We start from the raw sequence: 16557 nt of genomic DNA, 5'->3' as shown, positions 1-16557 counted from the left end.
TGGTTGAATAGAGTGCCCTCAAAATTCACGTCCACAAGGCACCTCAGATTGTGAACTTATTTGGTAATAGGTCTTTGCTGATGTAATCAGTTAAGATAAGGCCACACTGGATTAGGCCTTAAATCCAAAATGACGGGTGTTCTTATAACAGGGAAATGTGGACAGCCAGGGAAGCAGGTCATGTGGGGATGGAGGCAGAGAGTGGAGTGGTGATGCCACAAGCCAGGGAACATCTGAGCCACCAAGAGCTGGAAGAGGCCAGGAAGATCCTCTGCTAGAGACTTCGGAGGGGGCAGAGCCATCCAAACACTTTGATTTTGGACTTCTAACCTCTAGAACTGTGAAAGAACACATTTCTGTTGTTTTAACGGTAATTGGATATGGCAGCCCACGGAAGCAAGTATAGGAGCTATGGGTCTGAGGCTGGAGAAAAAAGTATCAGCCACAATGTAGCTCTTGGTTTGAGAAGTGTGTCTAAGCCAAAGTTATATTCACACCATATTCCCCAAACAAAATCATCTTAACTGCATATACATTTTCCCCCCTGAAGTTCTTATGTTAAAAAAATTGAGACTTGACTTCTGGGTCAAGATGGCGGCTTAACAACGTGCGCATTTTAGTTCGTCCTCCAGAACAACTACTAAATAACCAGAAACAGTACAGAACAGCTCCTGGAGCCACGGTAGTGACCGGACACACAGCGTACCCCAGTCTGGACCAGCTGGGCCCGCTGCGAGCACCCCCCAGAACCGTGAGTTCCCAAACCTGCGGCGGCCAACACCCCTCCCCCACAGGCCACTTCCCAGAGGGGAAAGGAAAGGACTTTACCAGCAGCAGGGACTGGGCACAATCAAACGCCAACTGTGGAACTAATTAACAAATTCTGACTATTAAAAATAGGCCCCCAGCCTAGGTGAACCTGATCAAAGCGGAGGTTGCTCATTTTTGCCCCGGCACCAAGGGGGCAGGACTGACAGAAAAAGGGGGAAAAAAATTAGAAGGAAACAGAGGTTTTTGTGGCTGTGTATCTACAAAGGCTTGACTGCCTCTGGATACAGTGGCAGGACATTTCAGGCTGCAACTGCCCCAGGCATAGGCAGAAGTGAGCTCTTTTGGGGGCTTATCTGGAGCTTGTGCCTTCCCCAGGGGAGGGGGGAAGCCCCACCCAGGTGGAATCCCTCCATCAAGGAATTCAGACACCAGGGCTTGGTAATTTGAAGCCATTAAAACCAGCCTACAACCTCTCCTCTGTCTCCACCATGCCCCCAGCAAGGAGAGTCTGCCAAAGTTAAAGGTACCCCATCATCTTGTGCTGGTGGGACCTGCAGGCAGACAAGCACCACATACTGGGCAGGATAAGAAAAACAGAGTCCAGAGACTTCACAGGAAAGTCTTTCGACCTGCTGGGTCTCACCCTCAGGGAAAACCGATGCAGGTGACTCTTTCCTCCCGATAGGAGGCCAGTTTGGTGTGAGAAAATCTGGCTGGGGTCTATAATATCTAAGTAGACCCTCCTAGTGTGTGTGGGGGAAAGGCACCACACAAGCAGGGCAAGACACAAGAAAACAAGAACTGAAAAATTCTCCTCTGTTAAACAAAACTTAAGTTAAATGTCCAGATAAAGCTGAACGGAATGTCAAAGAACAGATAGACAATAAATTCATCCAGCAAGAAAACCCTAGATAAAAGAAGTGAAAACAATCTCCAGAATAAACTAATTAAGGTAATTAAATGACTAGACACCAGCAAAAAATAACAAATCACACTAGGAAAACTGAAGATATGGCCCAGTCAAAGGAACAAATCAACAATTCAAATGACATACAGGAGCTGAAACAATTAATTCCGAATGTACGAACAGACATGGAAAACCTCATCAAAAATAAAATCAATGAATTGAGGGAGGATATAAAGAAGGCAAAGAAAGAACAAAAAGAAGAAACTGAAAGTCTGAAAAAACAAATCACAAAACTTATGGGAATGAAAGACACAGTACAAGAGATGAAAAAAACAATGGAAACCTACAATGGTAGATTTCGAGAGACAGAACATAGGATTTCTGAACTGGAGGATGGAACATCTGAAACCCGACAAGAAACAGAAACTGTAGGGAAAAAATGGAAAAATATGAGCAGGGACTCAGGGAATTGAAAGACAATATGAAGCGCACGAATATACGTGTTGTGAGTGTCCCAGAAGGAGAAGAGAAGGGAAAAGGAGGAGAAAAACTAATGGAGGAAATTATCACTGAAAATTTCCCAACTCTTAGGAAAGACTTAAAATTACAGATCCAAGAAGTGACGCGTACCCCAAAGAGAATAGATCCAAATAGACATACTCCAAGACATTTAATAATCAGAATGTCAGAGGTCAAAGAGAAAGAGAGGATCTTGAAAGCAGCAAGGGAAAAGCAATCCATCACATACAAGGGAAGCCCAATAAGACTACGCGCAGATCTCTCAGCAGAAACCATGGAGGTGAGAAGACAGTGGGATAATATATTTAAATTATTAAAAGAGAAAAACTGCCAACCAAGAATTCTATATCCAGCAAAATTGTCCTTCAAAAATGAGGGAGAAATTAAAACATTTTCAGACAAAAAATCACTGAGAGAATTTGTGACCAAGAGACCAGCTCTGCAAGAAATACTAAAGGGAACACTAGACACAGATAGGAAGACAGAAGAGAGAGGTGTGGAGAAGAGTGTAGAAAGGAAGACTATGAGTAAAGGTAAAAAGAAGGAAAATTAGATATGACGTATAAAATTGCATCAACAGACAGTTGGCTAAACAAACTGTGACATTTACATAAGATGGAATATTATGCAGCTGTAAGACAGAATAAAGTTATGAAGTATGTAACAAATGAATGGACCTTAAGGACATTATGCTGAGTGGGATTAGCCAGAAACAAAAGGACAAATAGTGTATGGTCTCACTGATATGAACTGACATTCGTGAATAAACTTGGAATATTTCCTTGGTAACAGAGACCATCAGGAGATAGAATAGGGTAAGATATTGGGTAATTGGAGTTGAAGGGATACAGATTGTGCAACAGGACTGAATATAAAAACTCAGAAATAGACAGCACAATATTACCTAACTGTAATACAATTATGTTAAAACACTGAATGAAGCTACATATGAGAATGATAGAGGGAGGAGGGCTGGGGCATAAATGAAATCACAAAGAAAGATAGATGATAAAGATTGAGATGGTGTAATCTAGGAATGCCTAGAGTGTATAATGATGTGACTAAATGTACAAATTTTAAAATGTTTTTGCATGAGGAAGAACAAAAGAATGTCATTATTGCAGTGTGCTGAAAATAGATGGTACTTAATAGTTTAAAATTTCAACTAATGTGTGAGACTAAAGCAAAAAATGTTTATTTGGTACAAATTTATACTTTGACTAGTGCATTTCCTAATATAACCTATGTAGATAGTTTATTGAACACCTTAAGTACCTGGAACTTTGTATAGGACATGAGATTTTGTTGGTTTGTCCAGGTCATACCCTGATGAATCCCAGAGTGATTTGATCAGTGAGTGGGAAAGTATTTGCAAAGTCCCCTTCAGGGAATGGTGAAAACGGGGGAAAACTCAACTTCCCCAAGTTGAATTCTTGATATTCTCACAAGCAGTATGGACAACCAAGGCTATAGGCTGAGCCCCCAGTCTTGGGGTTTGTTCATATGAAACTTAACCCCACAGGAGATAGGTCAAGCCTACTTAAAATTAAGCCTAGGAGTCACCCCCAAGAGAACCTCTTTTGTTGCTCAGATGTGGCCTCTCTCTCCAGCCAACACAGCAAGCAGACTCACCACCCTCCCCCTCTCTACGTGGGACATGACTACCAGGGGTGTGGATCTTCCTGGCAGCGTGGGACAGAAATCCCAGAATGAGCTGAGATTCAGCATCAAGGGATTGAGAAACCCTTCTCGACCAAAAGAGGGAAGAGTGAAATGAGACAAAGTGTCAATGGCTGAGAGATTCCAAACAGAGTCGAGAGGTTATCCTGGAGGTTATTCTTATGCATTAAGTAGATATCACCTTGTTATTCAAGATGTAATTGAGAGGCTGGAGGGAACTGTCTGAAAATGTAGAGCTGTGTTCCAGTAGCCATGTTTCTTGATGATGATTGTATAATGATATAGCTTTCACAGTGTGACTGTGTGATTGTGAAAACCTTGTGTCTGATGCTTCTTTTATCTACCTTGTCAACAGATGAGAGGAACATATGGAATAAAAATAAATAATAGGGGGAACAAATGTTAAAATAGATTTAGTTTGAAATGCTAGTGATCAATGAAAGGGAGAGGTAAGGGGTATGGCCTGTAAAAATTTTTTTTTTTCTGTTTGATATATTTTTCTGTTGTCTTTTTATTTCTTTTTCTGAATTGATGCTAATGTTCTGAGAAATGATTATGATGATGAATATGCAACTATGTGATGATATTGTGAATTGCTGAGTGTATGTGTTGGGAATGTTTGTTTCTTGTAATTTTTTTAATTAATAAAAAATTTTTTTAAAAATTGAGACTTAATTATTAGGACTTAGCACTGTGCTAAGAGTCTTTCTAATCATTAAGGATTTACCCCTTTCATGCATGTAATCTTCCTAATGACAGCATGAAGTAGGTCCCCTGACCCTCTGCATTGGAACAGTGAGGAATCAAGGCACAGAGTGGTAAGCCATGAGTCCAAGGTTGCCATGTCCACAGGTGGGAGCATCAGGTTCACCCCAGGAAGCCACCCCCCCAGCCCAGCTGTTCTCTAAACCTTGACCACATCACCTGGCAATAAGTGGGTTGGAGTCATCAAGGCACACGCAGAGACCCAGCCCCCGGCAGAAGGCCAGGGACAGACCAGGGCCCAAACCCATGTGTTCCTGTCCTGGATCCCTGAGGAACATACCAACACTGCTCAACCTTTCTTCAACTCCCTCTGGTGTGGCTTTCCTGCTTCCACTCTAAATATGGGGAAAGAGTGGTATCTCAGTAGGCCAGGCTGCTATGACAAATACTACACAACCCACAATGGGTTGGATTAAACAATGGAATTTATTGGCACCCAGTTTTAGAAGTCCAAAATCAAGTTATTGGCAAGGCTTGCTTTCTCCCCAAAGATCAGTGGCCTGGTGCCAGTTACTGGCATTCCTTGGGGTTCCTTGGCTTGTATTTTTGTCTCCTGTCCTGTGGCGAGGGCCTTGCTTTCTGATTTTTGTGGCTTCCACGTTCGTTTTATATGGCATCCTGTAATCCAGGTTAAGGCTCATCTCACTTCAGTTCCCATAACTCAACTAAAAATGACATCCTCAAAAGGTTCTACCTATACTGCATTCATACTCACAGGGACAGGTTAAGATCAAGAACACGTGCTTGTTTGGGTATGTAATTCAACCTGTCACAAGTAGCAAACAGGCAAAAGGAGGTGATTTAGATCGAGGGGCCAAGATGGTGGCTTAATGAGGTTTGGGATTTAATTTGTCCTCCAGAGCACTTAGTAAACAGCAAGGAACAGTACAGAACAATTGCTGGGGCCACATCAGTGACTGCACACACAGGGTACCCCAGTCTGGACCAGCTGCAAGCCCACCCAGAACCGTGAGCTCCCCAAGCCATGGCAGCCAGCGCCCCTCTCCAACAGGCTGCTTCCCAGAGGGGAAAGGAAAGGGACTTTACCAGCAGCAGGGGCTGAGTGCAACCAAACTCCAATTGTGGAAATAATCCACAAATTCTGAGTATAAAAAATACGCCCCCAGCTCAGATAAACCTCGAGTAAAAGCAGAGGTTGCTGGGTTTTGCCCTGGCAAAGAGAGGGCAGGGCTGACGGAATAAGAAAAAAGAAAAAAACCAGGATTTTTTGAATCTGAAAAGGTCTGGGCCCTGAAGGAAAGGAGGGGGCACACAGGACCTGGAGATACACAGAGCAATGTACCAACTTAAGCTCTTGATTGGTAAACCCAAGGAATGGAGGTCCTGCTCTGAAAAGGATTTTTCTTTTTCTTATTTTTGAGCTATGTTTTTACAGTTTGACTATTCTTTAGATACATATACAAGGTTTCTCAGGCTCCAACTGCCCCAGGCGTAGGCAGAATTGAGCTTGTCTGAGTGTCTGTCTGGAGCCTGTGCCTTCCCCAGTAGAGGGGTGGGGCCCAGCTCAGGTGGAATCCCTCCATCAAGGAATTCAGACATCATGGTCTAGAAAATGAAGTGATTAAAGCCAGCCTACAATCTCTCCTCTATCTCAACCACACCCCCAGCAGAGAGAGTTTGCTGCAGTTAAAGGCACCGCTGGTGGGACCCACAGGCAGAAAAGCGCCACATACTGGACAGGATAGGAAAAACACAGGGTCCAGAGACTTCACAGGAAAGTCTTTCAACCTGCTGGGTCTCACCCTCAGGGAAAACTGAGGCAGGTAACTCTTTCCTCCTGAGAAGAGGCCAGTTTGGTCTGGGAAAATCTGGTTGGGGTCTATAACACCTAAGTAGATCCTCCAAAGGGAGGGAAAAGGCACCATACTGGCAGGGCAGGAACTGAAAAATTCCGATCTTTTAAACAAAACCTAAGCTAGAGGTCCAGAATAAGGTGAACTGAATGTCAAAGAAAAGACAGACAACAAAGTCATACAGCAAGAAAATCCTAGGTTAAAAAATAGTGAAAACAATCTCCAGAATAAACTAATTAAGGTAATTAAATGCCCTAGACACCAGCAAAAAAATAATGAATCATACTAGGAAAATTGAAGATATGGCCCAGTCAAAGGAACAAACCAACAATTCAAATGAGATACAGGAGTTGAAACAATTAATTCAGAATGTTTGAACAGACATGGAAAACCTCATCAAAAATCAAATCAGTCAATTGAGGGAGGATATAAAGAAGACAAGGAATGAACAAAAAGAAGAAACTGAAAGTCTGAAAAAACAAATCACACAACTTACTGGAATGAAAGGCACAGTACAAGAGATGAAAAAAACAATGGAAACCTACGATGTCAGATTTCAAGAGGCAGAAGATAGGATTAGTGAACTGGAGGACAGGACATCTGAAATCCGACAAGAAAAAGAAAATATAGGGAAAAGAATGGAAAAATATGAGCAGGGACTCAGGGAACTGAATGATAACATGAAGCGCACAAATATACGTGTTGTGGGTATCCCAGAAGGAGAAGAGAAGGGGAAAGGAGGAGAAAAACTAATGGAGGAAATTACCACTGAAAATTTCCCAACTCTTTTTTTTTTTTATGAAAGACATAAAATTACAGATCCAAGAAGTGCAGCATACCCCAAAGAGAATAGATCCAAATAGACATACTCCAAACACTTACTAATCAGCATGCCAGATGTCAAAGAGAAAGAGAGAATCTTGAAAGCAGCAAGAGAAAAGCAATCCATCACATACAAGGGAAGCCAATAAGACTATGCATAGATTTCTCAGCAGAAACCATGGAGGCAAGAAGACAGTGGGATGATATTTAAGATACTAAATGAGAAAAACTGCCAACCAAGAATTCTATATCCAGCAAAATTGTCCTTCAAAAATGAGGGGGAAATTAAAACATTTTCAGGCAAAAACTCACCGAGAGAATTTGTGACCAAGAGATGGGCTCTGCAAGAAATACTAAAGGGAGTACTAGAGACAGATAGGAAAAGAAAGGAGAGAGAGGTGTGGAGAAGCGTGTAGAAATGAGGACTATCAGTAAAGGTAAAAAGAAGAAAAATTAGATATGACATATAAAATCCAAAAGGCAAAATGGGAGAAGAAAGTACTGCCCATACAGTAATAACACTAAATGTTAATGGATTAAACTCAAAAGACATAGATTGGCAGAATGGATTACAAAACAGGACCCATCTATATTCTGTATACAGGAAATACATCTTAGACCGAAGGATAAACAAAGGTTGAAAATGAAAGGTTGGGAAAAGATATTTCATGCAAATAACAATCAGAAAAGAGCAGGAGTAGCTATACTACTATCCAACAAATTAGACTTCAAATGTAAAACAGTTAAAAAAGACAAAGGAGGACACTATGTATTAATAAAAGGAACAATTCAACAAGAAGACATAACAACCATAAATATTTATGCACAGAGCCAGAGTTCTCCAAAACACATGACGCAAACAGTGAAAACACTGAAAAGAGAAATAAACACATCTACCATAATTGTTGGAGACTTCAACTCCCCACTCTCATCAATGGACAGAACATCTAGACAGAGGATCAGTAAAGAAACAGAGAAGTTGAATAATACAATACAAGAGCTAGAGTTAACAGACAATTATAGAACATTACACTCTACAACAGCAGGATATACCTTTTTCTCAACTGCTCATGAATCATACTCAAGGATAGACCATATGCTGGGTCACAAAGCAAGTCTCAATAAATTTAAAAAGACTGAAATCATACAAAACACTTTCTCAGATCATAAAGGAATGAAGTTGGAAATCAATAATAGGCAGAGGGCCAGAAATTTTACAAATATATGGAGACTCAACAACATACTCTTAAATAACCAGTGGGTCAAGGAAGAAATTACAAGAGAAATCAGTAAATATCTCGAGGCAAGTGAAAATGAAAACACAACATATCAAAATTTATGGGATGCAGCAGAGGAAGTGTGAAGAGGGAAATTTATTGCCCTAAATGCCTATATCAAAAAAAGAAGAAAGAGCAAAAATTGAGGAGTTAATTGTCTACTTGGAAGAACTAGAGAAAGAATAGCAAACTAATCCCAAAGCAAGCACAAGGAAAGAAATAATGAAGATTAGAGCAGAAATAAATGAAATTGAGAACATGAAAACAATCTAGAAATTCAGCAAAACCAGAAGTTGGTTCTTTGAGAAAATCAGTAAGATTGATGGACCCTTAACAAGACTGACAAAAAGAAGAAGAGAGAGGATTCAAATAAATAAGATCAGAAATGGAAGAGAAGACATAGCCACTGATCCCTAGAAATGAAGGAAGGAATGAGAGGTTACTATGAACAACTTTATGCTAATAAACTAGACAATGTAGATGAAATGGACAACTTCCTAGAAAGGCATGAACAACCAACTTTGACTCGAAAAGAAATAGACGACCTCAACAAATCAATCACAAGTAAAGAAATTGAATCAGTCATTAAGAAGCCCCCCCAGAACGAAAAGTCCAGGACCAGATGGCTTCACCTGTGAATTCAACAAAACATTCAAGAAAGAATTAGTACCAATCCTACTCAAACTCTTCAGAGAAATTGAAGAGGAGGGAAAGCTACCTAACTCATTCTATGAAGCCAACAACACCTTCATGCCAAATTCAGACAAAGATACTACAAAAAAATAAAACTACAGACCAATATCTCTAATGAAGATAGATGCAAAAATCCTCAACAAAATTCTTGCAAATCGAATTCAGGAGCACATTAAAAGAATTATACACCAGGACCAAGTAGGATTCATCCCAGGTATGCAAGGATGGTTCAACATAAGAAAATCAATTAATGTAATACACCATATCAACAAATCAAAGCAGAAAAATCACATGATCATCTCAATTGATGCAGAGAAGGCATTTGACAAGATTCAACATCCTTTCCTGTTGAAAACATTTCAAAGGATAGCAATAGAAGGGAACTTCCTCAACATGATAAAAGGAATATATGAAAAACGCACAACTAACATCATCCTCAGTGGGGGAAAACTGAAAAATTTCCCCCTAAGATCAGGAACAAGACAAGGATGTCCTCTATCACCACTGTTATTCAATATTGTGTTGGAAGTTCTAGCCAGAGCAATTAGACAAGAAAAAGAAATGCAAGGCATTCAAATTGCAAAGGAAGAAGTAAAACTCTCACTGTTTGCAGATGCATGATACTATGTCGAAACCCCGAAAAATCCACAGCAAAACTACTAGAGCTAATGAATGAGTACAGCAGGTTACAAGATAACACTCAAAAATCTGTAGTGCATCTATACATTAGTAATGAACAATCTGAGGGGGAAATCAAGAAAAATGTTCCATTTACAATTGCACCCAAAAGAATAAAATATTTAGGAATAAATTTAACTAAAGAGACAAAAGATCTATACAATGAAAACTATAAGAAATTGTTAAAAGAAATCACAGAAGACCTAAATAAATGGAAGGGCATACTGTGTTCATGGATTGGAAGACTAAATATGGTTAAGATGTCAATTCTACCTCAACTGATTGACAGATTCAATGCAATACCAATTAAAATCCCAACAACTTACTTTTCAGAAACAGAAAAACCAATAACCAAATTGATCTGGGAGGGTAGTTTGCCCTGAATAGCTAAAAGTATCCTGAGAAAGAAAAATGAAGTTGGAGGTCTCACGCTACCTGACTTTAAGGTGTATTACGAAGCTACGGTGGTCAAAACAGCATGATACTGGCATAAAGATAGATATATACTGACCAATGGAATAGAATAGACTGTTCAGATATGGACCCTCTCATCTATGAACAACTGATTTTTGATAGGGCAGTCAAGCCAACTCACCTGGGACAGAACAGTCTCTTCAATAAATGGTGACTGGAGAACTGGATATCCACATGCTAAAGAATGAAAGAGGATCCGTATCTCATACCTTATATAAAAATTAACTCAAAATGGATCAAAGACCTAAACACTAGATCTAAGACCATAAAGCTGTAAGAAGAAAATGTAGAGAAATATAAATAGGAGGCTGATTCCTAGACCTTATACCCAAAGCACGAGCATTGAAGAAAGAAAGAAAGAAATGAGAACTCCTCAAAATTAAACACTTTTGCGCATCAAAGAACTTTGTCAAGAAAGTACAAAGGGAGCCTACATAATGGGAGACAATATTTGGAAATGATACATCAGATAAAGGTCTAGTATCCAGAATATATAAAGAGATTGTTCAACTCAACAACAAAAAGACTACCCAATTACAAAATGGGCAAAAGACTTGAACCGACACTTCCCAGAAGAGGAAATACAAATGGCCAAAAGGCACATGAAAAGATGTTTAACTTCCCTGGCTATTAGGGAAATGCAAATCAAAACCACAATGAGATGTCATCTCACACCCACCAGAATGGCCATTATCAATGAAGCAGAATGACAAGTGCTGGAGAGGACGTGGAGAAAGAGCCACACTTATCCACTGTTGGTGGGAATGTTAAATGGTACAAGTGCTGTGGAAGGCAGTTTGGCGGTTCCTCAGAAAGCTAAGTATAGAATTGCCATATGACCTGGCAATACCATTGCTAGGTATCTACTCAGAGGACAGGAGGGCAAGGACACAAATGGACATTTGCACACCAATGTTTGTAGCAGCATTATTTACAATTGCCAAGAGATGGAAACAGTCAAAATGTCCATAAACAGATGAGTGGCTAAACAAGCTGAAGTATATACAAATGATGGAATATTATGCAGCTGTAAGACAGAAGAAAGTTATGAAGTATGTAACAACATGGATGGACCTTAAGGATATTATGCTGAGTAAGATTAGCCAGAGACAAAAGGATAGATACTGTATGGTCTCACTGATATGAACTAACATTAATGAATGAAGTTGGAGAATTTCAGTTAAGAACAAAGACAAACAGGAGATAGAAATAGGGTAGATATTGGGTAATTGGAACTGAAGGGATACAGATTGTGCAACAGGACTGACTGTAAAAATTCAGAAATGGATAGCACAATACTACCTAACTTTACTACAACAGTGTTAGAACACTAAACGAAGCTGAATGTGAGAATGATAGAGGCAGGAGACCTTGGGGGACAAAGGAAATCAGAAGATTTCTGATAAAGATTGAGATGGTATAATCCAGGAATGCTTAGAGTATATGATGGTGACTAAATGTAGAAATTTAAAAATGTTTTTTGCATGAGGAAGAACAAAGGAATATCAATACTGCAGGGTGTTGAAAATAGATGTCAATTAATATTTTAAAATTTTAACTTATGTGTGAGACTAAAGCAAAAAAGGTTTATTTGGTACAAAATTTATATTTTGACTAGTGCAGTTCCTAATATAACTTATGTGAACAGCTTAATTGAACACCATAAGTACATGGAACCTAGGGTAGGGCATGAGATTTTGTAAGTTTGTCCAGAGTGATGCCCCAATAAATCCCAGAGTCATTTGAACAGTGAATAAAAAACTATTTACAATGTCCCCTTGGGGGAATGGCGAGAAAGGGGGAAAACTCAGCTTCCCGAAGTGGAGAATTCTTGATATTCTCACAAGCACTGGGGACAACCAAAGCAATAGCTGAGCCTCCAATCTTGGGGTTTGTTCATATGAAACTTAACCCCGCAAAGGATAGGCTAAGCCTACTTAAAATGAGGCCTAAGAGTCACCCCCCAAGAGAACCTCTTTTGTTCCTCAGATGTGGTTTCTCTCTCTCAGCCAACATGACAAGCAAATTCACCACCCTCCCCCTCTCTACGTGGGACATGACTCCCAGGGGTGTGAACGTTCCTGGAGATGTGGGACAGAAATCCTAGAATGAGCTGGGACTCAGCATCAAGGGACTGAGAAAACCTACTCGACCAAAAGGGGGAAGAGCAAAATGAGACTAAATAAAGTGTCAGTGGCTGAGAGAATCCAAACAGAGTCGAGAGGTTATCCTGGAGGTTATTCTTATGCATTAAATAGATATCACCTTTTTAGTTAAGGTGTAATGGAGAGGCTGGAGGGAAATGCCTGAAAATGTAGAGCTGTGTTCCAGTAGCTATGTTTCTTGAAGATGATTGTATAATGATATAGCTTTCGCAATGTGACTATGTGATTGTGAAAACCTTGTGTCTGATGCTCCTTTTATCTACCTTGTCAACAGACAAGTGAAACATATGGATTAAAAATAAATAATAAGGGGAACAAATGTTAAAAAATAAATTTAGTAGATTGAAATGCTAGTGATCAATGAAAGGGAGGGGTAAGGCGTATGGTATGTATGAATTTTTTTGTTTTCTTTTTCTGAATTGACAAATGTTCTAAGTGATGATCATGATGATGAGTATACAACTATGTGATGATATTGCGAATTACCATTTATATATGTAGAATGGAATGATCATATGGTAAGAATGTTTGTGTTTGTCATGTTTAAAAAAATTTAAAAATTAATAAAAAATGCATTTAAAAAAAAAGGAGGTGATCTAAAGGCTCTTTTCACAAAATTGTTTAAGTGGGTAGCAGCCCAAATGCCTAATAACGGAAACAACGCTGAGTCACGTTATGGCAGGTCCAGGTGGTGGAATGCCGGGCGGTCAGCACACATGATGTCACTGGTTTGGGGGATGAATGCCGGGCGGTCAGCACACATGATGTCACTGGTTTGGGGGATGTGGGAGGGAATCTGTGCAGCTCCCTAACTGGAGTGGTTATAGGTCGGCTGCCATGGACGTGCTCAGGGCTTAGGTGGCCCGCCAGGGCCCGGCCGATGGGCCCCCAAGCTTAGTGAGCAGCCTTACGAGCAAGCTGGCTTACCCCAGCGGGCTGCTCAGTTAGTATTTTCCAGGGAGGCATGAGATAAAAAAAGATTGGTAGGCACCGGTGACCACTGTAAAGTCTTTTTCTTTATTTTTATAGTAAAAAAGAAAAAGAAGCCTAGGACTGTGACTGAGATATTTATTTTATACACACTCATGTATACATACAAGATTGAAAGGAGATATATCGAGAATCTTAACAGAGGCGTCCTCTGAGGTTTAGTAATTTTTATTTAACTCTTCCCCCTCAATTGTTGTTGCTTAAGTTTCTATAATAAACATGCATTCTTTTCATAATGACGTTACTTTAAAAATTAGTGGCAAAGGATAGGTCTAAATCTTCCCCTCTGTTTCAGGGCAGTTTTCACAACAGCCTTTGAAAGTTCTTTCAACTGCCACCACCTCTTTTTCCTGATTTCTAAGAACCAACCACTGGTTGGAAGCGGGAATAAACCCAAGGCTCATAACCCGAGGAGAAGTCCAGAGAGGGACAGAGAGGCGCAGAGATGCGGCAGGAGGTGTCGAAACAGAGGCACATGCAGCAGGGAGGGCAGTTCTATGGGAGCTGCAGGTAGGGGTGCCAAATGTCCATCTACACTGAATATAAGAGAATTTTTACATACAAACACGTTTAGTTAAGGTCCAAACCCTCACCCTCACTATTCAGAAAGACTTGCCTGCCTAGAATAACAATTTCTCAAATGGTGAAAAAGCAAAGAATTTTCTGCACTAGTCACAAATCAAGAAGATGTTTGGCTTCAGTAGAAGAACACATACAAATTCCCGACTGCTTCCCCAAATTCCAAACTGATTATGGGTTCCAAGAAAACTTCCAGTGAACTATTATGCCAAAAGTGCAGTTTTCAAATGTGTTAAGAAGGTTTCTGATGCAGCATTATTTTGAAAGGTGACATCCTTGGCTGCCTCCCTGTAACTTCAGCTCCCACAAATAAAACTTGTAAGTTACTTTGCAATTAAGTTCAATTGCTGATAACATTTGCCTAAGAACTGTTCAGCAGGTGACTCTCAACCTGAAAAACTTAGAAGAGAAACTACAGTAACATCATCATCCATCAAGGACCAAAGACATCAAAGAAAAGGCTTTAGGGACTTTTTTTTTTTTAAGTGAATAACCATCAAAGAATGGGGGTTCTGGGGCTCCAAAATTTTCATTTACAGGGCAGAGCTTACAAGTGAGGCTGTGTCACTTCTTTCTATCAGGAGAAAACTGAGACAGTTCTCGGGGCAAAAAACTGCTCAGGGCAAAGAACTGCAGGCTGCAATAGAAGGAGTGCCAAAACAGCAAGGAAGGTTGACACCTGGGAATCACGATGATTATAAGTCACTGAGAAAAGCTCCCTGCCTCCAAAAAAATTGCATGTTTACAATCCAAATTTTCAATAAAATTCTTCACCATAGGAAAGCTAAGTTACTAAATTCAGCCAGTTGTTTAAAAATCACATTTTACCATATTATTCTGGAAAATTACAAGATAAATCTTGATATGGTTTCTGTTTCTGTGTTATGCAATTTCCCATCAATACTTACGTTTAATTTTTCAATACTAATTTTTTCCCCTTTCTGACAGTTCTGATTGTCATTTCTCAGTGCATTCATTTGATCTTATGTAAGCAATTAGTGTTGAGATTTTGAAGGGCAGGAAATCTTTGCCTTTCATTATTTGTCTCATTCACTGTGGTACTTGTCACAAAATGGACAAATGGTATCAGCCAACTGAAAATGGATGCCCTCAACATGGAATGAAAACTATGCGTTTGGGTATAATGATCTATAAAGCTGTTAAATGCAGGTAGCTTCTTTAAAAAAAACAAAAACAACTTTTAATTTTGAAATAATGTCAAACTTCCAGAATAGTTGCAAAGATAATATAAAACTCGTATAGAGAACTACAACATGCCCACCCCCAGATGCCTAGATCCACCAGCATATAACGTTTTGCCACTTCTTTCCTTCTGTCTGTCTGTCCATCCACCCATCCATCCATCTTCTAAACATTTCAGAGTAGGTTGTGTACATCATGATCCTTGAGCACTTGCTGCTTCCCTGAGTATTTCCTAAGAATCAGGATATTCACTTACGTAACCAGCTTTACGTACAGTTAGCAAGCTCAGGAAATTTAACACATACAAAGCTTGCAGGTAGCTCTAATACTAATTTATGTAAGAATTTCTTTTTCTCTAAAGCTCTCCACTTGTAAAATTTTTATTAAGATAACTTCTGCCCGCCTTATCTTTAGGTTTAAGCAACAAAATAATCTTACCAGTCACAGTTTGTTGCTCCCGCAGCGCTGCAGTTCCTGGCAGGCTCTCCCCAGGGAGGCTGGCTGCCCCGTGGGACACAGCACTGGCTGGCTCACCATCTGCAGGGACACGTCCACCCCCAGTGGTCACCTTTCCCGGACATTCCTGGTACAAAGACAACCACAAGTCACTTCGATTAGCTTGCAGGTCTTACGCATCATTAGACAACGTAATACACGGTGTTGAGCTGGTTTTGGAAAATTCAAAGGTCTGTGGACCAGGAGCCAGAAGATTCTGGATTCAAGGTCCACTGGAAATTACAACATTTGTCTCAACTTCAGGTTTTGCAGCTTTAAAATGGGGATGACAAGATTTGCCCTGTTATTAAAACAACATGCAGCACACAGGAGGCTATATAAATATAAGGTCTAATTATTATATTATACAGAAATATCCAAGACAGTAAAAACCAACTCCTTAGTCTGCTAGGTGAGGGAGAGAACTAAACTGGGGAAATGAAATCAACATTTAATATTTCAGAATTTCCTTCTAGCCCAGTGAAATTATTTTTTTTCCTTTCTTCTAATACCCACCATAAATTAAAAAAAAAAACAAACTTGCTAAGAAGTCAAGTCAGATCTATTTGAAATTTACCCTCTGCATTAATAAGTCATCAAGTAACCTCAAGGTGGCAGTAGAAGAAAGGTGCATGAGGGAGAGTATCTTTCAGTTTTTCTTGTAAAAAAGTCATTTAGAAAAATGTCAATTACTGACTGAGGGAAACCTATATAGGATTTAAGTT

The 16557-nt window shown here is 39.8% G+C and overlaps 1 protein-coding gene across 10 annotated transcripts in view; it reads right to left on the bottom strand.

Annotated features, from left to right (window-relative positions):
- The window catches only part of PDZD2 (PDZ domain containing 2), a 462289-nt gene that overhangs the window by 31162 nt on the left and 414570 nt on the right, over window positions 1–16557 (bottom strand). For all 10 annotated transcript variants that reach the window (XM_077116902.1, XM_077116903.1, XM_077116908.1 and 7 more), the window contains one exon: window positions 15776–15920. In XM_077116902.1, coding sequence (XP_076973017.1) covers window positions 15776–15920 — 145 coding nt within the window. The remainder of the gene's footprint in view (window positions 1–15775; window positions 15921–16557) is intronic.

Source organism: Tamandua tetradactyla, chromosome 9 (genome assembly GCF_023851605.1).
Source record: "Tamandua tetradactyla isolate mTamTet1 chromosome 9, mTamTet1.pri, whole genome shotgun sequence".
Lineage (NCBI taxonomy): Eukaryota > Metazoa > Chordata > Mammalia > Pilosa > Myrmecophagidae > Tamandua > Tamandua tetradactyla.
The sequence above is the reverse complement of the archived record's forward strand: the minus strand, read 5'-3'. Positions and strand labels throughout refer to the sequence as shown.